We start from the raw sequence: 24,703 nt of genomic DNA on the forward strand, positions 1-24,703 counted from the left end.
TTCACAGTTCCCAGAGGGAGGTACAACTATTAGTTCCACTTACAGCTCAAGAGACTGAGGCAACAGAGAGGGTAAGTAGCTCGCCCAAGGTCACTCGGCTACTAAGTGCAGAACCAGAACATTAACTCAGGACAGTCTCGCTGCAAAGCCTCTAGTGACCAAATTTCCATCTGCTACTCTTGCCAGTACAACTTCTTCCTCCAGCTCCTCAGCTTTCCAGTTTCATTGACACCACATACAGAGGCTAAGCCTGCTCCCCTCAGCTGACCAGCTGATGGGTATACTGGAGAAAGTAGCATAATTACAATCATCAGCCAGGCTTCTCTGTTCACACTCCTTGCCCCAAATCTCTCAAGAGCCAGCCAGGCCTGGTACTGGGACCTGGGGCACGAGCCTGGGCATGTGGGGAGCTCCCCTCCCCCTGCTAGACCAACTCCACCCAAGCCCTTGGGTGGGCTTCAGCCAAGGCCTCCCTGTGTGGTCTGCCTCAGGCTTCCAGCCATTGACAGGGACTTTGACCGCTCACGGTCTCCTGAGGCTGGACTACTGATACCACCACCCTATGTGCAGCTCCAGAAACAGCCAGCATGTCCTGGAGTGGGGGTGGGATAAACTCTACCTCCGAGGACAGAAGACCAGCGAGGGAGAGAGCTGGCAGCTCTGCAGCCCCAGGACAGTGGCTGCAAGAATGCAGCAGGTTTATTTTTAAACCTTTGTAAGTCCCACACTAGTCACGTGCATAGCACCCTAGCCTCCTCCGGTCATTCTCTGGTAATGAGTGTCAGTAAACTCCCAACCAAAGGAAGTGCCTACTGGGGTCTTTGGGGACACAGAGAAAAGCAGAGCAGTCGAGAAATAAAACATGGCAGTGACTCTGAGGTTTTGGTCAAGACGGTGGAGTAGTAATAGTGTATATCATACTAATATATTGTATTTTATTTGAAAAATTACAAATTATTAAATAAATAAATAAAATTTTAAAAGCATGACAGCAACCTGGGGTGCAGGGAAAATGAGGCAGTCCCAGGGACCTGGCCTGGAAAAGTGGCCCTCGAGACTTCAGGGTCAAAAGGCCTGGGTTGCGTGTGCACCCCACCACGCACCCCCGCCCCTGCCTCCTCCGCCCGCACGCACACACACGCGCGCACACACACACACACACACACACTTCACAACACCACCTGGCAAACTGCCACTTCCACCACCTCTCCTCAGCTTGTCTCTCTCCAAAACGAATTACAAAATTCCACCTCGCTCCTTTCTACCAGTCTTTCCCTCTCTTTGCCTCCTGGCCTCTCCCCCATGCACAGAGCAGCGGCTGCACACACAACAGCACTTTACACACACACACACACACACACACACACACGAGCGCGACAGCCAGCTGCCTCCCCTCTTGCTCCCTATTAGAGTTGACCCAAAGAGGGAGCTGCGCAAGGGCTGGCAGTCACCCTGAGGCATTGACAGGCCTCCCTGCCTGCCCATGACGCCGAGGGTGGTCACCCTCAGCTGCCCTTGCCCTCCCCATACCCCCTCCATGAAGCCAGGGACAGCTTGACGTGTGCAACCCGCAGCCCTGTCATAGTCGCCTCAGAGCAGGTGAAAGCAAGTCAGGCAGAATGCCGGAGACAACAGCAGACTCGGGGAAGGGGCTCTGAGAGACTAAAAATACCGCCAGGGACAAGGAGGAGACAGGCAGAACTGGAAGCATAACTGGAAGCACAGAGCTCCAGCTGAGCTCCAGCGGGGGAAGGGGGGGCCTGCTGAGAGCCAGGGTTTCATTTCACTCTGCAGGCCTAACCAGTGGGGTGACTGAGGGCTCCCACACTCTCCCTGTACTGCAGTTAACTCAACTGCAAAAGGATAGAGGCTATAGGGCATTGGGGAGACATGCTAGGGATTCTTATAGTCTCCTGGAATATCTCAAGCTTGGGAACTCGAAATCCTACTTGTCTTGCTCAAATGTCACCTCAGAGACGCCCTCCCTGACCAACTGATATCTCATTGTTCTCTTTCCTCTACCCTGCTGTACATTTCATCCCGGCACTTAGCACTGTCTGACATTAGACCATACATGTGTTGGTGTACTTAACTTTTTGTCACCCCCATGTAAGGGTAGAGCACATGTCTATTTGGGCCACCACTATCCTTGGAACCTGGCATAGGGCCAGCCACTCAAGAAGCACTTAATAAACATTTGCTGAATAAATGAATCCATCAATCAGCCAGTGGTTCCGTGAGTCAATCATCTTTGGTTCTTCTCTTTCATCCTCTATATCCAAGTGCTAGTTTTTCTTCCTTCAAAGGCCATCTTAGTCTTTGCATTTCCCTTAGATTCCACATTTTAATCCAGGAGCTTATCAGTTGACCCCTGAACTGCTCAAAGAACCCACCAGCTGGGGTTCTACCTCTGCACTGCCCTACCCAATCCATCCTATGGGACTCCCAGACCAATCAGGCAAAAGGAATAGAGAACAAGAACTCAGGATCATTCATTCATTACCACCTAAACAGAACCCACTGGCATGTACAATGGTGACCTAGTGCCAATCCCCCTAGGTTCACCTCAAGCTCATGTCATGTCCATGCCTTTGTTTTTATTGATCCCCGCCGTGGACCAGCGCCTCTGCCCATCCCCCATATGATGCATGCATTTACCCTCTAACCTCTCACTGCCCCAAGACTCTTCCTCTTGCCACACTGAGGAGTAAAAACAGCATCAGCTTTAAAGTCAGAAAGACACAGGTTTAAGCGCCAGCTATGTGTCTTTGGGCAAGTTACTTCTCTAAGTTTTCGCTTTCTTAATTGTAAAACAAGCATAGCAACACCTTTATTGCACAGTTGTTGAGTGAGTTAGAGCTAAGGGTGTGTGAAACCACAGGGGATAGCACTACGTCCACAGGAAGTGCTCAATAAATTATTTCCCCTCCTTGCCCAAGTTGATCTCTCTCCTCTGAGTACTTACTGCATTTGGTTAGTGCACAGTCAGAAGCCTGCTGCTTTCTAATTGTATCATGGCTATTTTCTCCTCAATTTAATTCCAATATTCTTGAGAGTGAAGATGAATTTCATACTTTATTATGAATCTTCAACACTTAGCACTATGCTGGGCACATAGCGTCTAAAGCTTTCACATGTATTAGTTCAGTTAATTCCTACAGTACCTTATGAGTGAGAGCAAGTAATATTATTCCCATTTGGCACTTGATGAAACAGGTCCTGAGAGGGTTCATGACTCGTCCACAGTCACAGAGTCAGTAGAAGGAGTAGGACCAAGGTTTCCAGACTCTGGTATAGAAAATACTGAAGCTAACTATCTGAAAGAAACCAGCCCTCCCTCTCTGAGAACTGCCCGCCCGCCTCTACCCCTCTGCACCCCATCCCCATCACACACTGGTGGGCCATGACAGCCGTGACTGTACCACATGGCCCTGCCCCCTGGCCACAGTTGATTGGCTGACTCAGCGGTAGATACCTGGCCTAAGCTGGGCCAATCACGTTCTAGATCCAAAGGACCTGGGAAACAGTGACCCTATTCGTACAGGTCACTTAATCTGTAGGTCCGTCTGGCAGTTCAGGAGCTATGGGGCCACATGCACAGAGAAACAGGAAAGGCAGTCTTGCGAGAGAATGATGGAACAAGAAGTAGAGGCTAGACGCTGCCTTTCCCAATCCTAAATCCTTGCCACTTGCTTGCCCTTCCTGAGGTTTGAATCTTCAAAGAATGCTCAAAGTTGGAGCAACAGCCCAGCAGTATTTGAAATACTTCCCATTTTTGCTTAAGTTGTTGAGTTTCTGGCAATTAAAAAACCCTCGACTGGGACAGACTCAGAGAGCTAGTTCCTCTATACTGTTTGTTCTCAAATAGTGGTCCAGGGATCCTTGAGGGTTCCTGAGACCCTTTCAAGGGGTCTGCAAGGTGAAAACTATTTTCGCGGTAGTACTAAATGTTATTTGAAACTTTCACTCTCATTATTGCACAAGTACACAGTGGAGTTTTCCAGAGGTTACATGACATGATCGTGTCATCGCTCTGTGTTTGCATATTCTTAGGTTTAGTATTTTTTATTTTCATTTCTAATATGGTAAGTATCATTAGTTATAACCTACCATAGCAATAGCTTTTGGGGAACTCTCTGTAATTTTTAAGTAAAGAATTCCTGAGAACAAAAAAAAAAAATTTGAGATCCGCCTCTCTACCTCGTTGCTGTTTGAAGTGTAATCCTCAGGCCAGCAGCACTGGCATTACCCGTGAGCTTGTTACCCAGGCAAGATCTCAGTCGCCACCCTGCAGACCTACTGCATCCAAATCTGCACCTTAACAAGCTAGCCAGGTGCTTCACATGCACATGAAAGTTTGAGAAGCACTGGACTATACCACGGTACATCAATAAATACTTACTGACTGATTGATAAACTGATTGATAATACTCACATGGATGACTCAGAGGAATTTCATGAATTTTAAAGAGTGTGGATTTCTTAGACTAAAGTTACCAGACACAATCATTAACTGTTGAGTATGAAATTCCCTCACCTCTCAAGGAATCTCCATTGTCAGAACTCCGAGAGTTGTTTCCTCTGCTTGCACCTTCCTAAGAATATCTAGCCTTTATTAAGCACTCAGAATTGTCTGTGTATTATTGCTCCCATTTTAATGATGAAGAAACTGATGCCCAGTGTACTTATATAATTTGGTCAAATCACAGAGGTTACATAATTCACCCAAGTCTTGTAAGTAGTGGAGCTGGGGTTGGAACTCATGGTTCAAACAAGGCAGAGGCTGTTTTTATAGTCACTACCTTAGCCCTGGCTTCCTCAATAAGCACACAAAGCACCTGGGGGTCTTATTAAAGTGCAGACACTAATTCAGTCCATCCAGGGTGGAGTTGGGTCCTGCATTTGTAACAATCACCCAGGAGATACTGATGCTACAGTATAGTGCACGGCCTCAGACTGCCTGTCAGTCCTGACAACAGAAATGGGTGTGATTGTTCTCCAGGAGCCAGCGGCAGCTTGAATACCCCACTTTAAAAGGTGGCTTGAGAGGGAGAAAAAAATGGCGTAGATGATAGATGCTCTGTTCATTCTTCTGGCAACCAAATCAAAGTTGTGACAGAAACAAAGAGCAGCAGCAAGAAAAAAATCGCCTGGGATCTAGAAGAACAAGCCAAAGAACTACAGAGAAATCCAAGAAAGCACCCTGCAACGGCAGAAAGTAGGACAGGGTGAGGATGCGGGGCTGCCGGTCCAGAGCAGCTGAAGAAGACGGAGACCGTGGCAGCGGCAGCGGCAGAAGCTTAAAGGGGCCGCGTCCGCCAGCGGATTTTCGTGGTGACGGACCTGCTCGCTCTGAGCACCAGTGTCGATTCAGCTACGCGCGCAGGGGCCACCAAGGACTTACAGGGAGACATTGTCAGAGTGAGGGCCGAGGCGAGACTTACTCGGTACGGAAGTGCCGTCGGTATCCATTGTTCTCTGTTGAGCCCTCCCAATACCAGTGCACCAGACACAGCACCGCCATAACCCTGACGTCATCATACTAGATAACAAAAGTCGCTCCGCCCAGAGGATTCCCTGAAATCCCGCCTCCGCCAACTCGCAGCCCCACCCAAGCCACATCCAGGTATATCCTCAGCAAGTCCGGTGCTCATTTCTGAGACACTGGTGGAGGCAGCTGTCCTCGGTTTCTAGTGTGGCCTTTTGAGGCAACTATAAGCACAGCATCTGTGGATTGCTTGCAGAATCTTAACAGGTGGCCCCGGAGGGGTCGAGGTTTGGGCTAAATTTCGCCTACAGCTGAACTCCTCTCAGGACTGTGCCACTGGACACCTACTTCACAAATCCACACTAATAAGACCAGGAGACTTAGGAGCTTTGCTTAGTACATAGAAACAGACATGGAAAGGCAGCCAAAATGGGAAGGTAAAGAAGCAGAAACCATATGACAACAAAACAGAGATCCAGATGTAATGGAGTCAAGTAATCTAACAGATTGCTGCTCAAAACACTAGCTATAAAGATGCTCAGTGAACTTTTGGGAAGTGTAGAGAACTCCAACAAAGAGATAAAAAACATAAAAATGTAAATAGAAATTATAAAAGGGAACCAGTCTGAGATGGAGAATACATTATCTGAGAAGTATATTAAATGAAATAAACAAAGGAATAACAAAGTGAATAAAGAAGAGGATCAAATGCCCTATCTAGAGGACAGAAAATCCAATCAGGACACTCAATGAGAATGGCAAGAAAAAAGATGCCAAGACTATTAAAATAATTTAAAGAGGATATAGGACACTATTAAGGCTCCAAATAGTCGTCTGATCGGCGTAAATGAAGAACATCAAGATGTTGAACAGCTGTTTGAAGAAATAATGATGGAAAACTTCCTTGACCTGGTGAAGGAAATGGACATAAAACTCCAGGAAACTCAGAGAATTCCAAAAATCAGGGATCCAAAGAGGCCCACACCAAGACGCACCATAATTAGAATGCCAAAGGTTAAATACAAAGAAAGAATATTAAAAGCAGCAAGAGAAAAACAAATAATTACATATAAGGGAACACCCATAAGACTGGCAGCTGATTTCTCAAAAGAAACTATGCAGGACAGAAGGGCTTGGCAAAAAATATTCGACAGGATGAAGGCCCAGGATCTACAACCAAGAATAATTTATGCAGCAGAGCTATCATTTAGAGTTAAAGAACAGATAAAGAGCTTCCCAGACAAAAATAAGCTAAAGGAATTTATCACCACCAAGCCAGAATTACAGGAAATGTTGGAGGGACTTCTTAAAGAAGAAAAAATATGTATCAAAAACAGGAATAAAGAATGGTAACAACTACATTCCTATCAATAAGTATCTTAAATAGAAAAGAATAAGTGCTCCAACCAAAAGATAGAGTGGCTGAAAGGATAAGAAAACAAGACCCCTACATATGATAAGGAAGGGGATGGAAAAAGATATCGCTTTGATGGACCTAGAAAGTATTTAAGTTGGACAGAGAAAGATAAACACTATATGATTTCACTTATATGCAGAATTGAAGGAATAAAAGAACAAACTAATCAAAAGCAGACTCACAAATATAGTTAGTAGTTGATAGTTGGGCACAGGGAGCATGGCAGAGGAAATACAGTTAGCATTAATATGATGGCTAAGTGGAGGGCCAGGGGAGGGAGGGAACAATTGGAGGGGATCGTTTTATGAACATTTTAGATGTCTAACCAATGTACTATATACTTGAAACTAAATAAATTTTTTTTTTTAAAAAAAGTGGCTGAATTGAGGCTGTGGGTGAAGCAGCTTCACACATTTATTCCAGAAAAGGCAGGCTCACCCACACTCTTCCAGGTCCTCCTATGGCTCCCACCATGGGTGACATGTCCACAATGTCACAGCACAGTGCAGAGCCATTCAACTGCCCGTTGCCCAGATGAGGTGGGCCAGGAGCTATTCTAGGGTCCATCCAGCCCCTTCACTGTGTTCAGGTCTTCCTTCGGCTCCCACAAAGCTGAAATGTGACTTTTTCTTTTTCTTTGTCATCATTCAATCATTCATTCAATAAACTGGTCATTAGCCATATGCTGGGCACTGGGCCACACATGACCTGGTGGAAAAAGTACAGACCTGTGTTCAAATCCTGACTTCTTCCTTACTAGGTTGGATGACCTAGAGCAAGTTACTTAACCTCTCTGGAAGTGATAATACGTGTTGGAATGAAAGAAGCAGTGCCGATCAACAGAAATATAATGCAAACCACACATGTCATTTTAAATTTTCCAGTAGACACATTTTTTAAAAAGAGTAAAAAGAAACAGGTGCAATTAGTTTTAATAATACATTTTACTTAACCCAATATATTCAAAATATTATCATTTCAATATGTAATATAAAAAATATGAATGAGTTGTTCTGCATTCTTTTCGTACTATGTCTTAGAAATCTGGTATGTGTTTTACATTTACAGCACATTTCATTTTGAACCAATAACATTTCAAGTGCTCAGTAGCCACATGTGGCCAGTACGGTAATGCGGTATTAAAGTACATAGCCATCACTCTCCACGTGGTAGCTCTTATGTAAAGAGTCTCATCACATTGTTTGGTATATAGTAAGTACACAGTAAGTACAAATGGCTGCTACCGCTGATGTTCTTACAGAGAAGATATCCTATTCATATTTGATGACTGTGAGTTCAATAGTCTAGGTTTAGGTTGAGAGTGGAGAAGATGTGAAGAGGACTATTTCCCCCTCCACAATCTACTCAACTAAGTTTGGTTTGGGCTGAGGGAAGGGATGGAAGCAGGCTGGAGGTGACCAAGCTCTTCGAGTTCACGAAAGGCCCAGAAATTCCACATTCTATGCCTCCTTTAACGATGGAATTAGATAATCTTATACTGTAACCTCCAATGAACTCATGGAGCTCATCAGTGGCTGCTAAAGCAATTAGGTGAAAACTCGATGGGCAACTTTATAAGAAGAGATCAGGCTGACGATGCCCAAACTGCATTTACATCCTGATGTGACACCAGGTGAAGCACACGTTACACCTAGGAAAGATTCTTGCCCCACCAAAAATATTTACACACATACAGAGTATCTTGAATCTCACCAAATCCCTAATCAAACCACCAGTTTTCAGGAAATAAAGAGGATAGAGGAACACATTCAATACAACCAGTCCACCAAATCTAGAATGTTGAGAAATTCTGTAAGACCAACCACCGAAGTTCTTCAACGAATAAATGGCACGGAGAAAAAAACATTTATGCATGTGTGTGGTAACATATAGCAAGGAAGCGGTATGCTGTAGAATACAAGAAGTTTATGTTTCAAACAAAACAACTGTGAAAAGCATTTTTTAAAAAATCAGGGGGAAATGATCAGGAACTGGATAATAGATATTAGAATAATTGTTCTTTTTATTGGGTATAATAGTGATATCTTAGAGATATACATTGAGGTATGTTCGGGTTAAATGATAAAATATCTAGGACTTGCTTTCAAATATTCCATACATAAAAATATAAAACATACAACCAGCGAAAAGTGAGAGAAGAGAATAGATAAAACAAGATTGTCGAAACATTGATCATTGCTGAAGCCGGGTGGCAACTGTCTAAGACAGCAGTCCCCAACTTTTTGGCACCAGGGACCAGTGCTCCTATGAGAATCTAATGCCTGATGATCTGAGGTGGAGCTGAGGCGGTGATGCTAGTGCTGGGGAGTGGCTGCAAATACAGATGAAGCTTCGCTCCCTCGCCCGCCACTCACCACCTGCTGTGCAGATATAAAAATGTGCAGCATCAGAGGGCTGCCTGGCCCAGACTGAGAAAGCCCAGCTTTTGTCAACAGGTTAGAGGATCTCAGCTCAGTGTAGACAGCACTGGAGCACTTGAAGCAGTCGCCTAGGAACTTGCATATGATACAGCTTTCCAAGCATACCCCGGACCTGCTAAATCAGAACTTCTAGGAGTAGGCCCTGGGAATCTGCATTTGACAGGCTTTCCTGGTGATTCTGATGTATACCAAGGCATGAGAACCACAGGAATAGAAAGGCTTGCCTTAATTATCACTATATCCAAACCCCCAGGGTACCCAGGTCTAGCCTTTTGTCTATGGGAAAGTAAGGGTCCTGCCAGTGCCTGAAGGAGCCAGACAGGCCTGAGAGTTAATCCCTGGATATAAAGCCGCGGTCTACCCCCAGAGGTCCTTGCCCAATTGGTTATTATCAGACATCCTTGCAGACGGACCCCTGAAGGTGACCACCAAAAGCCTCTTTGGGCTCGAACATGAGGACTCTGAGGACCAACCTGAAACCACCACCCTGGTTTGGCTCCCTACCCTCGGCACCACTCTCACATTCTTATTCTTTCCACCACAGATTTCCCCTCTGCCATTCCCCAGGTGTCTGTTTTGTTGTTGTTGTTGTTGTTGTTTTGTTTTGTTTTCTACATTCCAGGATCACAAAAGCCTCAAAGTCCAAGCCATACCTGCTTGGCAACCATCAGCTGTGGTCCTTATGCTTTCCCAGCATGATCCTACTCTCTTAACTAGTGAAGAGCACCCCAAAGCAGGTATCTTGACCCTGTCACTCTGGGGCAGTCCCAGGGACAGGGAACTTTCAACTTTCTTTTATGACCAAGTAATGGGGACAACTGTCAGATTTTCCTTGTCCTCTACCCTCACCCTGATCCCACCCCCAACCTTCTCTGGACCCTCGCTCTCCTCTTAGGACACCCTCTGACTCTCCTTCCTCTTGCCAGCTTTAAACTCTTGCAGGCTATCACCCAGGATCGCAGCCCTGCTGGAGTTTTCCTTTCTGAGTTTTCTGCAAGGAAGGCCACGGGTATGATCTCTCTCTAGCTGCATTTTGAAAGCAGAGGCCAACGTTTCGCAAAGTCCTGGCGTCCCAACTTACCCGTCCTCTGGTCCTGTTCTTTCTCTTGGGAATATCCTCTTCTAAATCCTCTTCTTCATTTCCTTCTTCTACATTTTCATCATTTTCCAAAACCCTCTGAAATGACAAGAAAATGAAGAGAAGGGTTGAGGAATGCAAAAGAGAAAACCATTAGAGGGGAATCTGGGCGGTATTCCATTTTGTTGTTGTGTTTTAACAAAGTGAAGATGCTGCCATTGCTTGGGAAACAGGGCTTTCAAAATGCTGCCCAGAGTTTGAGCCCTCGGCGGTATCAATGTTCTCTCAAACCCTTAGGCCCCGTCCAGCCACGTCGTCCCAGGACACTGACCTTTTACCACTCTCTTTGCCCAGGAAAGGTTTTCTAAAAAGAAAATACTTTGGTGGGAGTAATTTTCTATGCGGACTCGGATGTTTTGTCAAGACTTACTTTCTTTAATGTAATTTTCCTTTTGTTAGTATGAAAATACATTTCTCTTTTCTCGGCCATGCTAGAACCCATTTAATGGAAACAAGTAACTTCCTGTTTATCTGAACAGAATTTGACATTAATATGTCGTTCACAATCAGATACCCATTGCTATTTTTTTTAAAATTGATTTTCATTACAGCACATTACTTATCGTGGACCTTAAAGATCATGAATTTACTCTCTCTTCAACAGTTTGCAGCAGAGAATCCCATTTCCATTTTACAGGTGAATAAACTGAGGCTGAAAACAGGTCTGACTACTTAAGATCATACAACGAATCAAAACCAAAGCCAGGTCAGGTTCGTCAGCTCACAGTTTCCCATTTGTTTCTCAGCCACGTGTCCGAAGATCCCAAGGTGTATTATGGCTTACCCTTGCTATAGGGGCGTGAGTACTTCATTTCCCTTGGAGAAAGAGGGTCAGGAATGCATCTCTAGGTTTAAGGGAGGGATAAGAGATTGTGGCAGAGGACCCAGCCCTCAGAGTGGGGGTAAGATAAGGAGATAGAGCATGGAGCTCACTGGACTCCATGTCAGGGGCCCTGGGAGTTTCTTTAAGGGCTCACTGTGTGACCTTGGGTGAGTCATCCTCTCTTCATGCCTCTTTCCCCAATTATAAAAATAGGAATTCATTCACTCATTCAACCAACGAACATTTGTCTAGTGTTGACTATATAGCAGGTGCTATGCTAGACAAGCCACAAAATGGCTACAGTCCCAGCTCCAAATGGATTTTAAAAGTCTAGTGAAGGGAGGACAGATTTAAACAACACATATAACCGATATAATTACAACTGCTGTAAAAACAGTGACAGGCAAGTTCAAGCTGCTATTAGAATGCGTTAGAAGGAAATTTAAGTAATCTGAGGGTCAGGTTACTTAAGGCTCACCTAAGGAAGTGACCTAAGAAATTTGGGATGTAAAGGAGAAAAAAAGACTAGCTTTGGAATGGGGAAAGGGAGGAAGAAGGAAAGGAAAGTATTCTAGGCAGAGGGAATAGCATAAGCAAACTCCCTGAGGCAGGGAAAAGAACATGACTTGTCCAGGAAGCAGAAAGACGCCAATGTGACCAGAGCTCAGTGGCTCAGGAAGAGACTGGCATAAGATGAGGCTAGGAAGGTGGTCGTTTATCATGTTATACAGGATAAGAGCATCCACCCATTCTATGGTGATGGTGTGACAATCACACGACGATGAAAAGGCTTAAAAAGCAGCACGCACTGCACTGACATCTGATACCATCATCATTGTTCAAGTGGCCTCCTGGACAATGCCTGTGGCCTGTCCTCAAAGCAGGAAGCCCAGGAGTGAGTTACCAGTGACCTCCTCCCACTGCCTTCTTGCCAGAGAATTCTATTCCAATCACTGGGATCAGGATACTGCTACTTACCAAATCTTCCCAAAGAACTCAAAACAGGTCTAGTAAATTCTTCTCTGACATCTCTACTAGGTTTATTTGGGAAGCCAACATGAGTCTCTGGGCAAACCTTAGCCATCTAACAGAGAAGCGTTGTCTGCTGGACACGACCTCTGACCTACGGCTAGGAAGCACTGGCACAAGCCTCCTATCCTCCCTGTATCTAGGCTTCCTGAACGGTAAATGGGAACATGAGTAAACGCCAACCAAGACAAGGACAAGCCAAATGCTCTGCAGCCTTCGATGAAAAGATATAATATAAATATGAGGTATTGTTATTACGACTATTGCTGTTGTTCGTACAGCCATCTTGCAAACTTTCTGGGTCTTGAAGTCATTTAATCACGGTAAGTTCCACGTGCCTCAAATTTAAAGGTCATTGCCTCTAGCATCTGAGCACAATTCTGATTCCTCTCATTTTTTATTATGAAGATATTACCTGTGATATGGACTCTAGGTTGGTAAGTGAAAGATTGGCGAAGGAGGCTGAGTTAGTCCCCAGAAGTGCCACATAGCCTCAATGTCCAGGAGTAAACTGACTTCTCCCTCGGGCTCCATTCCTCCCATTTCCCATCCACTTCTCTAGGTCTCTAGAATCTCTCATATGTGTCCCAGATTGACAGCAGCCACCCCAACGTGTTTGCATTTCCTTTGACATGACCCTGATACCAGAAGCCTCTCTACCTAACTGGGGAGGAGGCAGAAGTCTCTAACAAAGGTCGCACTCAGAGTACAGGAAGCAGAGGGGGCGTCCTGTATGGGGAGTAAAGGGCAGGGGTATTCAGCTAGACATGCAGCTGATGCCCCCAGTAACACTCTTGCATCCCCTCTCCAAGGACATTATCTGGAAAATAAACACATTTTAAAATAACTTTTCTCGCTGTTACTTTAAACAGTCTTTATGATGATGATAACAATGGTTTGCAGTTGTGCTTTTAAAAAAAAGAAAAAGGAATTCCTCTTTATTTAAAGACTCCATTATCTTTGGCCTGGGAAACTATAAAAATCTCCTGATTTCCCTCTTTCTGCTTTTGGCCCTCCATCCAGTCTCCTCTCCAAGCAAGGACCAAAGAGATCCTGATCCTGATGAAACTCAAATTCACTGTCCTAAATAAAGGCCTCCATATGGTTTCCTTTTTCATTTCCCACGAAATCAAGAGCCTCTTCCATGTCCTGGGAGGCTGAAGTGGTCTGCCCCCCACCCCTACCCCTCCAACTCCGTCCTAGGCTCGTCTCTCCCTGGCGCTGTGCTCCAGCCACACCGGCCTTCTGTCTGTTCTTTCAACACAGCAAGCTCAGACCTATCTTGATGACTCTGAGCAAACTGTTCCTCTGCCCAGAAAGCTCTTCCCTAGGATCCTCGCTTTGCTGGCTCCTTCTCATCCCATAGGACTGAGGTTAAATCCCTGTCTTCCCTTAGGATGCTACCTAGAATCCGTTCCTCTTCTTATTCTGAATCTTCATACTCTTGTTCTTTTCCCGGCATTGACCCTGAAATGTGACTATTCTGTTTGTTTACTTGCTTTCTGTCTGTATGTCACTCCAGAATATAAGTATAAGTGGAGAGGACAGGTCTCTCCTGATTTCTCTGTTTCCCTAGAACCTAGCACAATACCTGCTCAGAGGAAGCACTCAATAAACTTTGGTCGAATGAATGAAAAAATGAATAAAACTGTCCATTTACTACATATGTACTTTATTTTAATAATCAAGCCCATAAAGACACGTAAACTCATTTGGCTTATGGTCCCGGTTTCAGCCCCAAGCTCTGTACATTGCAGACATTCAGTTTACATCAGGGATGATGGTGATGATGATTCCACAGTGACAACCCATATACTGGCCCAATGCTGCCTAAGAAGAACTCAAACCCACCATTGGCTTTAAAGGGAAAAGTCTACCTGTCACTAGAGCATCAAGACTTCTGGGAAATGGTTCCATCCCATTCACTGATGAAGTCACATTACATTAAATGAGCAATATAAATGTGACAGATATTGACTCCAAAGGTCTGAAAGTCCAAAAATGGGGGGGTCCTCCCACAAGGAGATATATGAATAGCAAAAAAAATTTCTCAAATTTTTAAAGTACTAGATACCCTAAATGTCAGAGATAAGAAGAGATCCTTCCAGCTGTGGGGGGAATCAAGAAAGGCTTCATGGGGAAGATGGCTTTGGAGCTGAGCCTAAAAGATGGGTAGAATTGGTACATGTGGAGATGGAAGAAAAGTACATCAGATAAAAGTACATCAGGCCCAGCATGACCAAAGGCACAGAGGGAAGAAGGCTGAGGAGTAGAGAAAGTAAAGGACTAGTGGGAAATAAGCCTGGAATCTAGGTTAGGAGCAGAGAGAAGAGGCCCAGGAAAGTCACACTCATCACTGCAGATTTATTTAGTAGGAAACAAAAGTGTTTTAGCTAAATTTTTAGTAATGGGGTAGCATAAGCAGAGCTTTGTTTCAGGATGAAAGGTCAATTAAAGTAAGCTATGTTGAAGAGGAGCTGGGGTAACTCAGTAAATATTTATTCTGCACCTACTATGTGCCAGGCATCGTTTGGATGCTTGAGATGTTTAAGTGCGCAAGACAGACAAAGACTCCTGCCTTTGAGGAGTTTACATTCGACTGGAAGAAAAGAGAAAATAAATAAAGTACATTAGATGGTGATAAGAGCTGGGGGCGCAGGAAAGAAAAGGAAAGCGGAGTCAAAGACTCGGGGGTGCTGGCGGTGGGCAGGGGACAGCACAGCTGTATTACATACAATGGCCAGGATGCCTCAGAGAGAAGAGATAGAAGCAAAAACTTGAAGAAGATGAGGTAGAGAGACAACAGGCTATCTGGCAAGAGGACTTTGCCAGCAGAGGAAACAGCCAGAGCAAAGCTCAAGGGCTTGGTGTATCCAGGAGCAGCACAAAGAGGCCAGGGTGCCTAGAGCAGCGTGAGAGAGGGAAAGAGGAAGCACCAAGTCAAAGAGAGGTAGGAGGACCTCGACTTTCACTCTGGAGGAACAGGAGCCCAGGCAGGGTTCTGAGCACAGGAATGACAGGATCTGGCTTAAGTTTTAAAAGGCTCCCTCCTGGCCATGAGCAGGGAGATCATTCAGAAAGCCATTGCAACAGTTCAGACAGGAGATCAGAGTGGCTTAGACCAGGGCAGTCACAGTGGATGTGGTGAGAAGGGGCTACGCTCTGGATTTACGGTGCGGGCTCAAGTCGACAGGATTCCTGATGAATTGGATGTTGGGTGTGAGAGAAAGACAGGCATCGAAGATGGCTCCAGTTGTGTCAGATAAATAAAAGCGGCCATCAATAAGGATCTGTACTAGGGCTGTAGCTCTGTGAAGTCGAGGAAGGAACAACAATAAGCCATGTTGTGACGACTAAATGGAAAAAGACTTGACCATTCATCTGAACACAGGAATGGCAGAGAAAGAAGCCAGGCTGACTGATTCATTCAACATCTTTCTTGAGACCGGACTCTGCTGGGCATATGCAAGGCCCGAGGGTGAACATGACAGCATGGTCTCTGATTCAATGGAACTCACAGACTGGTAAGACTTATGAAGCAAACCAAACATCCAGCTGTTATTAATTTAATGATAATGTTAATAAATTAATGTATAAATATTAAATTGGATATAAAGATAATAAATGTGTAATATATCGAATGCATAAAATATGAAATTTAACATAAAATATGAATTTATTGTAAATATAATTTAATTTTAATAATTATATTTCACAATTGATACTACTATTTAATATTTGTATTATTTAACATTATCACAACACTCTGCCAACCACTGTAGTCAACCATGGGATCGTTGAATAGATAAGGAATGATTAGAGCACACGTTATAATCCTGTGTGGTGTGAGCGTCCTAGTGTGAACAGAGGCTGGTGAACACAAGGGACAGAAGCCACCAAACCTGCCTGGAGAGTGACCTCTAAACTGGCTCTAAAGAAGGAATGGATGGTGCTGTGATAGGGCCGAGGGAACTAGAGCAGAGGATGGGGTGGGAGGCAGGGGCGGGGTGAGGCAGGGACTCACGTGGCACCAGCTGATGCAGACAACCCTAGGGTTTCGAGCCCAGACTGCGGACTGTTCACTCCATCTGTTTTGCTAACCACTATGCCCCCAGCACCTAGCACACAGCAAGCCCAAAAAACACATTTTGAGTATATAAATAGAGAGATCAAGGAAGAGGGACGGATTTGAGGGGAACAATGACTTCTTCTGGGAGACGTGTTAAATCAGAAAAAAATTTGCAAGCTTCCTGCAACGGCACCACAAGGCAGTTTGAGATGCAACCCTGGCCCTTGAGAGGAGGCCCCAAGCTGGTGCTGGAGGTCTAGAAGGACGCCGGCAGTGCTCTGGGGGCGCCCCACCCCCACTGGGGCACAGAAATACCTGTATTTCCTGGATGCTTTCCTCCTCTCTGGCGTCCACCTTCTTCTCAGCCCCCTCGCCGCGGAGCAAGGCTTCCAGTGTGGTGCTCTCGGAGGTGAACCCATCCTTCTTCAGGGGCAGCTCCACTTCTGAACAACAAGGACAGAAAAGCAGAGTCAGGCCACTAGAAGCAGGAGAAACAGGAGGGGCAGAAGAGATGACCTTTGAGGGCATGCAGGAAGCAGAGCTCCGGGGTAGGACTCAAGACACCCTGTGCTCTCTCCTCTGGGTGGAACAGGACACTGGAGTTGAGTCCGGCTTTTCTGACTCCAGCCCACAATCCCAGAGATAGATTCCTACCCTGGCTGGTCCCTCAGAGACAGCAGAGGCAGAGCAGAAAGGGCACCAAATGGACATGGGGTCGTATGGCCTAAGTCTCAGTCCCGCTTCTGCCACTCTCCGGCCCTATGACTTTTGGCAAGGCGGGCAAGGTGCTCAAGGACCCCAGAGCCTTTTTCTTGCATCTGCGAAGTGAGGATAACAATGCCAAGCACCTCCACAGGGCCATTTTGTGGGGCACAAATGTGTTCCTTTACATTAAAGTGCTTTGAAAACTCTACAGCAATACACCGATGCTGGCCTCTCCTCTTATTATTCTCTCCCTCTAGCCCGACTCTTGTGTGGCAACTCTATGACCTCCCCTTGGCCATGCCGGCTTCCCAGCTTTAGTGTGCTCCGTGAAGAGTTATTTCAGTCTCAGAGAGGCTGTTCCCATCAACTCACTGAGAAAGCGAAGTCCTCTAAGACCAAGGGGAGAGGAAGAGTGGGAGCAGATGCCTAACGAGCCCCAGATCAGCAGCTGGAAGCTGCAGTGCCTTCACGCCAGGGCATTTTTTCTGCAGACATCAGGAGTTTGATCGGCTACTGGGGCTTGAGTCCTGGAGCCAACCGAGGAATGGCAGCCAGAGCTGGCCTTGCCCAAGAGAGAGACTAGAGAGAAGCTGAACTCTTTTCTCAACATGTCCCCCAAACTCCTAACCCAAAGGAGGGTTGTTTTATTTTTGTTTTTCATTAAAAACAGAAACCTCAGGTACAGGTGATCATTTTGGATTTACTAGAAAGTATTCCTCTGATCCAGTACCTCATACCCCTGCCCCCAACAATTAGACGTACAGTCCCCACCTAGATCGGATAAGATGGGTGCAAGAATATGAGGGAATGGTGCCCTGGTAAACGGTCAGGGAAAATAAATGGCCCATTCATATGGGGGGATTGAGAGATTAGTGTGCGGACTATTTACAGAGGTGTGGGCAGAAAGGAACAACACGGAATGGTGAAGCACCCCGGGGGAGTTAACGGCGGGGAGCCATTACCACTTCTATTCCTGGAGGGACAGACGAACCTGGAGAGAGCACCATAGCAGAGCTCCCTGGTAGGAGCTGTGACTTGCTGCAGAGGAGCCCTGCCCCTGTGAGCTCATGGGTGAGAAAACAAGGCATGGGGACACGTAGCCTAACCTTCCTCTCCTTCCATCCTCATCCTCCTGCTCTGCCCTCCCACTGGCTAATCTCAGCCGGAAGCCAGAGAGCAAGGGGGCCCCATGGATGCAGCCCACTAAGGTCAGCTTCCTGGGGCCCAGTGTAACAGACGAAGACTGGATCTGGGAAAGTAAATGGAAATAACCAGCACAATCAAGCCCTGCTCCACTGGGCTTTATTCTGACTCAGCTGAACTCTACCTACACTTTCCATCCCCTCCACCAGAACCAGATGCGGGCTGACCAGTCCACAAGGAAGGTGCGCTGGCATCCAATTAAAACTGAAGAAATGCACACCCCTGGTGGCCAGTTCCCAGAAGAAGGTGGGAAGGAGAAACAGTATCTGAAGTATCTTAAGAAACAAGGTCTTTGGGATCTCTCTTACCAAAAAAGTTAAACAGAGGACCCACCTCCATCAAGAAGCACTACCACCAAATCAACCACCTCTGAAATTCATCCATCTATCCTAGTCATTCTACAAATATTTACTGAGCACCTGCTATGTGACAACTGCTGTGCTGGAACTAGGCACATGAGGAGGTGAACCAAATAAAGATGGTCCTGGCCTTTAGGTGGTTTGCAATCTAAAGAGACAAACATTAAATACTAAAAAGAAAATAAATAGGCAATTACAAATAGTCATAAGGGCTATAGAGGAAAACAAAAGAATGAAATGTGAAGGAAGAATAAGGTGGCAGGGTGGGGGCGGGGGTGGTGTCTACTTAAGTTCAGGGGATCAGGGAAGACCGTGTGATGAGTTACATTGAAGCGGAGTGTCAGAAAAATAGCCAACTGTCTGCTTTAATGAGTTCAAAGTGTGCAACTTCAGAGCCTGTTCCAATGACATATTACTCTTTCTCCCAAGTCAGAAAAGGCTTCCAAATGTCAAATTAAAACAATTAAAGTGTATCGCTTTATGTCCTATCCTCAGTCAAAAGAGAAAAGACAGCTGGTCACCATCCCTCAAATTTATAATAATCATTCAGATATATATTTGAAGTTCATATTTTAGTATCCCCTTAGCCTTCTCAACACCAAATAAATCCTATTTCCAGAATTGCACGTTTTAGTACTGAAAAATGCCTTACAGATCAACTGCTTTAATCACCTCATCTTATAAATGAGTCACCTGAGGCTCAGAGAAGTAACGTCACTGAAAGTCACACAGTAGGACAAGAATGCAACCAACCAAACGATCTTTTCTAAAAGCCGTTAAGATCATGACGAGAACCCGGCTTGTTGCATCCTTACCAGTAGTTTGTAGGCCCAGGCTGAGCCCTACTGGGCGTTGCTGTGTTTGTATACATGCTGGGTGCTTGGCACGTAGTAAACATTCCAAATGTGGCAGCTGTTATTGCTCTGCGCTAATCCCTATTCACCCCCCCCCCCAAGAGATGCATACAGTTGTCCCATTTCACAGATGTGGACACTGTATCTTGGGTATAGAACTTGCTTAATATCACACAAAGTCCAGCCTTGACCCCAAACAGCCTTCAGAATCCATTCACGTAATTTCTAAGTTGTATAAACGTCACCTTGCCTCTCTTTGAGCTTTCCTTGAAAAGTCTTTTTCCACATCTTTGTGTATTTCCATTGCCTTCCTAGACTCTCACCATAGTTTTCACGTTTCAAGAAAAAAGGCAGATCTCTGCTGAGGCTGAGGGCAGGTCTGTGTCACAATTGTGGGCTCCACTCTACCGAATGTCCCCATGTGGTGTTCACCCTGCCGCAACAGTACTGACCCCACACAAAGGTTTTCACCAATTGAATTTCCTCCTCCTTCTCCTGCTCCTTCTTCCTCCCCTGGTAAATATTCCTCCATCCTACTTTCCCATAATTCAATCTACTCTCTTGGTCCTCTGGTCCTTTACCGGATGGGCACAATGGAAGAATCAAGAGGGAAAAGGGAGAACAGTGACATAGCTTCCCTACGTGCAAAGAGCTCAAAGACACCGCCAATAGCATCTAGAATCCAATCCCTTAATGAAGAAAGAGAAGGAGACCTTCCCAGGGTCACAGAAAAATTTAGTGGCATCATTCTTGCCTAATGACCAAGATATTTAATTGACTCATAGAAGTTCTGCTTTCAGACAGTCCTTGGAGTCAAACCATAACCTTGCCATATATTAGTTGAGGGACCATAGGCTAGTTACTTAAATCTCTAAGTTTCTGATTCCTTTGGTGTTAAGTGGGGATGATCATAGTATCTATTTCACAGTGTTGGTGTGAGAATTAACAAGGTAATACACTGTGTAAAGAAAACTTGGGAAAAAAAAAAACTAGTGTGAGAAATAGTGAAAAATGAGGCTTATCAATTTTTGTTTTGTTTTCTATTCATAACTTAAGATTCGAAATTAGATCATATATTAAATCAAAGAACCCGAGATGTTCTGAGTGCCCTATAGATGTTACATATCATTAGTATAATCAAAGTTTTAATAATTCTGATTTTAATGGTATAGCCTCACTGTCTAATTGAAATATAATGCAAGCTACTTAGATAACTTTAAACTTTCTAGAAGCCACAGATTAAAAAGAGAAACAGGTGCAACCAATTTTAATAATATGTTTTCTCTAACCCAATATATCCAAAATATTATCATTTCAACATGCAATCAATATAAAACATATTAATGTAATATTTTCCATTCTTTTATTTGCATTAAGTCTTCAAAATCTGGCGTGCCTTTTACACTTTTAGTAAGCACATCTCAATTCAGATCAGCCACATTTCAAGTATTCCATAGCCAAATGTAGCTAGCGGCCGTTGTATTAGTGCAGGTTTACAGCACTGAAAGTAATGTTCACTATGATTTTGCTTCCAAAAAAAATGGAAGGACGTTAAATATGGTTCGAAATGTTGCCTGCTTAATACTCGGCCAAGCGCCATTCCAGGACAGCATAGTCATTGACCACTGGCAAACCCTAGTTTCGAAGCACTATGGGTAAGGCTTGCATGGTCAGAGTAACAGGCTAACCAGTGCCCTCTCAACAAACCAGCACAGGGTGCGTTCTCTGGTTCCTAACCATAGCAGGTCCCAGAGTGAAAGGAAAAAGAAGGTAACAGGTTCAAACTCTTGTACAATATATATCCTAGACACGCTTCTTATTGAGCTCCAAGGGGTTTCATTGATTCAGTTCTACTCTAATACATCTCATCTGCATGTCGGATTTAGTAATTCTTTAAAAGTGGACTCATTTTGAACCTCGCACAAATTTGGGGACCACATAACCTGACGGGAGTCATCAAACCTTTAACATTAAAAGAAAATGGTCCAAAACACACACATAATTCATCTTTAAATTAGCCTGATTTTATACACATGGTTATAAACCCACGGATCGTTACTCTCTCCAGAGCAGCAGCAGCTGTCACCCAAGCCAGCTGCCTCCCTGGGCCCCCGTAAGCAGCTCTGCCTCCACTTCTAATTGGGAACAGAGATACTCCTTGGGTGACTTCCAGCACGATCCATCACACCAGAGACAGCTTCTGTGCAAACCGAAGCAAATCGGTTTCCAAATAAGAAAAAAACCTCTTAGACAAACAAGGATTGAAGCATAGAAAGTCTTTTTTTAAAAAGAAAGGAAGGAAGGAAGGAAGAAAAAAAAAGCACAAATAAAAGCAAAGGGGAAAAAAAAAAGAAAGAAAATCATCAGTGAAGAGCAGTGGCTTGCTTCTTCCTAGGGCTATGAATAGGGTGGACAGGGCAGCATCCTCCTGGATGGAGATCAAAGCCACAGGCTTTGGACTCAGGTGCCCCAAGTCTGCCACCCAATGCACCAAAAGCATAGCTTCCACTGGGTTGTCGGAGCCACTGAGCTCATTAACAGGATGCAGGCAAAATGAGCCCGAAAGTGCAACATGGGAACACAGTGAGTAATTAAATCCCAGGTCATTTAAAAATGCAAACGCCTGGATGTCACAGGCTCATGGAGCCTCTGACTCCTCATGTGTTTTTTGGCTCAGGACGGTGGACTGGGAACCTGCAAGTCATATATGGATTATAATAAAATATGCCATATAAAAAACAGATTAAGACAGTTCTTCTTTGGGGAAATATACAAAGAGAGGAGCTGTCTGTTAGCTGTCGAGTTTGCAAGAGATACCATCTTTCGGGAGGCTGTGCTCTGCCAACAGACAGACTCCCCCAAGGGAAATTGCGGTGAAACACCCCGACAAGGCACATCCATCCGTCCATCCATCACGGGCTCTCTGACGCAGGGGCCTGGAGATAGAGTTATGGTGCAAAAGGGAGGGAGAAATCCCACAGACAATGGCAGACAATCCTTCTGCTATATCATAAATGCTCACACTTTTTTTTTTTTTTTTTACCTGCCTCCAGTTTTTCTTTAAAAATACCAATGTGCGGTTTTCTCTCTGGTGCTTATTGTTTTGAAGAATTAAACTTATCACATTGCCTTGGATTTATACATCAACTTACACCAAGGGGCAAGGAGCTTAAGAATCATTATTTCATTGATCCCCATCAGACTCTTAGAATCATAGGGAGGGAAATGGGGTGGGGGTGGGGGGGAGGGATATTGTTATCTCTCACTCCACAAGGGAGAGACTGGGAGGACCAAAGCCCTGATTTCCTGAGATGGTGACAGGCCCAGGAATCCGTCTGCTCATTTCTCAGGGGTGCCACATTATTGGATGCATTTGACTCTCCGTTCTGTGATTCACAATGCTCAAAATAGGTAAGGTTCACACTGAGGACCCATTACCCAGGTGGCACCCTACAGGACCTTGTTACTACTTGTTTCAGAATCCCAGGATATCCACACGACAAGAGCGTTCATCATGGCTCCCAATGGCCTCTGGTTCCCACACCCTGCTGTGCCCACCTGCCTACCCATAAGGTGACACAGAGGTCAGAACCACAGACGAGCTTTCCCCCACCCCCAAGACGCAAACACACCCACACTGCTAAAGGAAGATCACCACTGGGCTGGCCAGCAGACCAAGCAGATGCAGCTTAACAGGATGGTAGGGAGGGGGAGGAAGATGGGAATGGATTGAGTGGTAAAATAGTTCAAGGGAACAGAGATAACTGGAGTGAAGTGTCAGCTTTAGTGCCCTAAACACACACTTGGTCTTGATCTCCTCATCCATAGAACTGTGAGAACAAAACCCACTTCCCGGTGTTATTATGGGGCCAGATGAGATCGTGGATACTACAGAGTGCCGGGTACAAAGCGGGGTAGGGGTACTCAATACGAGCTCCCTTCAATATGAGTTTCCCTCTTCTTGCACTTCTTGGCAAACTCCTCAACCTCTGACACTCTCAGACCAGGAGGGATGGTGAGGTACAGCTTCCTCCAGCCTGGGCATGGGCCCAGGGAGAATGGAGGCAAAGAGGCTGAGTCCAGAGCATAGATGAGGCTGCAGACGAGGCACAGTTCGAAGGCCTAGATGCTAGGCCCTGCTTCGTTTCTAGGGTGGGCACTGTCCTGCAGATTTGGAAATCGCAGCAGAACCACATAGCTCTATTCATTTACTTGACAAATAATTATTAAGCACTTACTATGTGCCAAGCTCTATTCTAGGTGCTGGGGACAGAGCTATGAACAAAAGGGACAAAAACCCCTGCCTCGTTGATATTACTAGTAGGAGAGAAACAATGCATAAAACAAACATTCCAGGCAGAGAAGCCATTCCTGCAAAGGCCCATCTGCCTGGAGCATGGTGAGCCAGTGGGAAGAGGAGGAACCCAGTTCAGAGTTACAGGGGCTGTGAAGGGCCGTGTGGCCATTGTGAAAATGTTGGCTTCTGATCGCTCTGAGTGCGATCAGAAGCCACTGGAGGTTTCGAGCAAAGAGTGACATGATGATGCCTGTATTTTAACGGGATCACTCTGAAAACAACTGAAAGACAATGAGGGCAGAAGTGGGGAAACCAAATAGAAGTTAAGATAATACTTTATGTGGAACCCCACCAGTGAGCTCAGCCTGGTGCTTAGGAGAGGGCTGTGCATGATACAGACAAGCCCTACCCTCATGGCACTTACATCTTGGTCTTCAGATACATGCAGGAGGCAGCACGTATTGGAGAGCAGTCCCCTGGCCCCTGAGCAGGGGGCATCCCCAACAAAGTGAACAGGACAGAGGCCAGGTGCTAAAGAGAGGCCAGTGTTACAGAGCAAAAGTATACAGCCATACCAGTGGAGTGAGTCCACAGAGAAATGGTTTTCTAGAAGAAGGTGGACCAGCCTATGCCAAGGGCAGCAGAAAAGACCCAGCCAGACTGGCCAGCCTAGCATACTATGGTGTTAACAAAGGCAGAGAGGAAGCCTTCCCAGTTTATCTCTGCCCTGGGCAACAGACACCGGAGGGCTGAGTTGTGGGACACAGGGGAGCTTGTGCAAGCTGTGGTTCTGGTAAAGGTGGGTCCCACAGCCAGATGCCAGGTTTTCTCTCCTCAATGTAGAAGATACCAGACTTGGGGTTCTGAAAAGACTCTAAGG

General features: G+C 45.4%; 1 protein-coding gene across 4 annotated transcripts in view; it reads right to left on the reverse strand.

The window, feature by feature from the left end:
- DPF3 (double PHD fingers 3) overlaps positions 1–24,703 on the reverse strand; it is a 242,064-nt gene that overhangs the window by 91,134 nt on the left and 126,227 nt on the right. For all 4 annotated transcript variants that reach the window (XM_039883702.1, XM_039883700.1, XM_039883703.1 and 1 more), the window contains 2 exons: positions 16,721–16,848; positions 10,428–10,523 (listed from right to left, as the gene is read on the reverse strand). In XM_039883702.1, coding sequence (XP_039739636.1) covers positions 10,428–10,523; positions 16,721–16,848 — 224 coding nt within the window. The remainder of the gene's footprint in view (positions 1–10,427; positions 10,524–16,720; positions 16,849–24,703) is intronic.

Source organism: Pteropus medius, unplaced genomic scaffold (genome assembly GCF_902729225.1).
Source record: "Pteropus medius unplaced genomic scaffold, Ma_sr-lr_union100, whole genome shotgun sequence".
Classification (NCBI taxonomy): Eukaryota; Metazoa; Chordata; class Mammalia; order Chiroptera; family Pteropodidae; genus Pteropus; species Pteropus medius.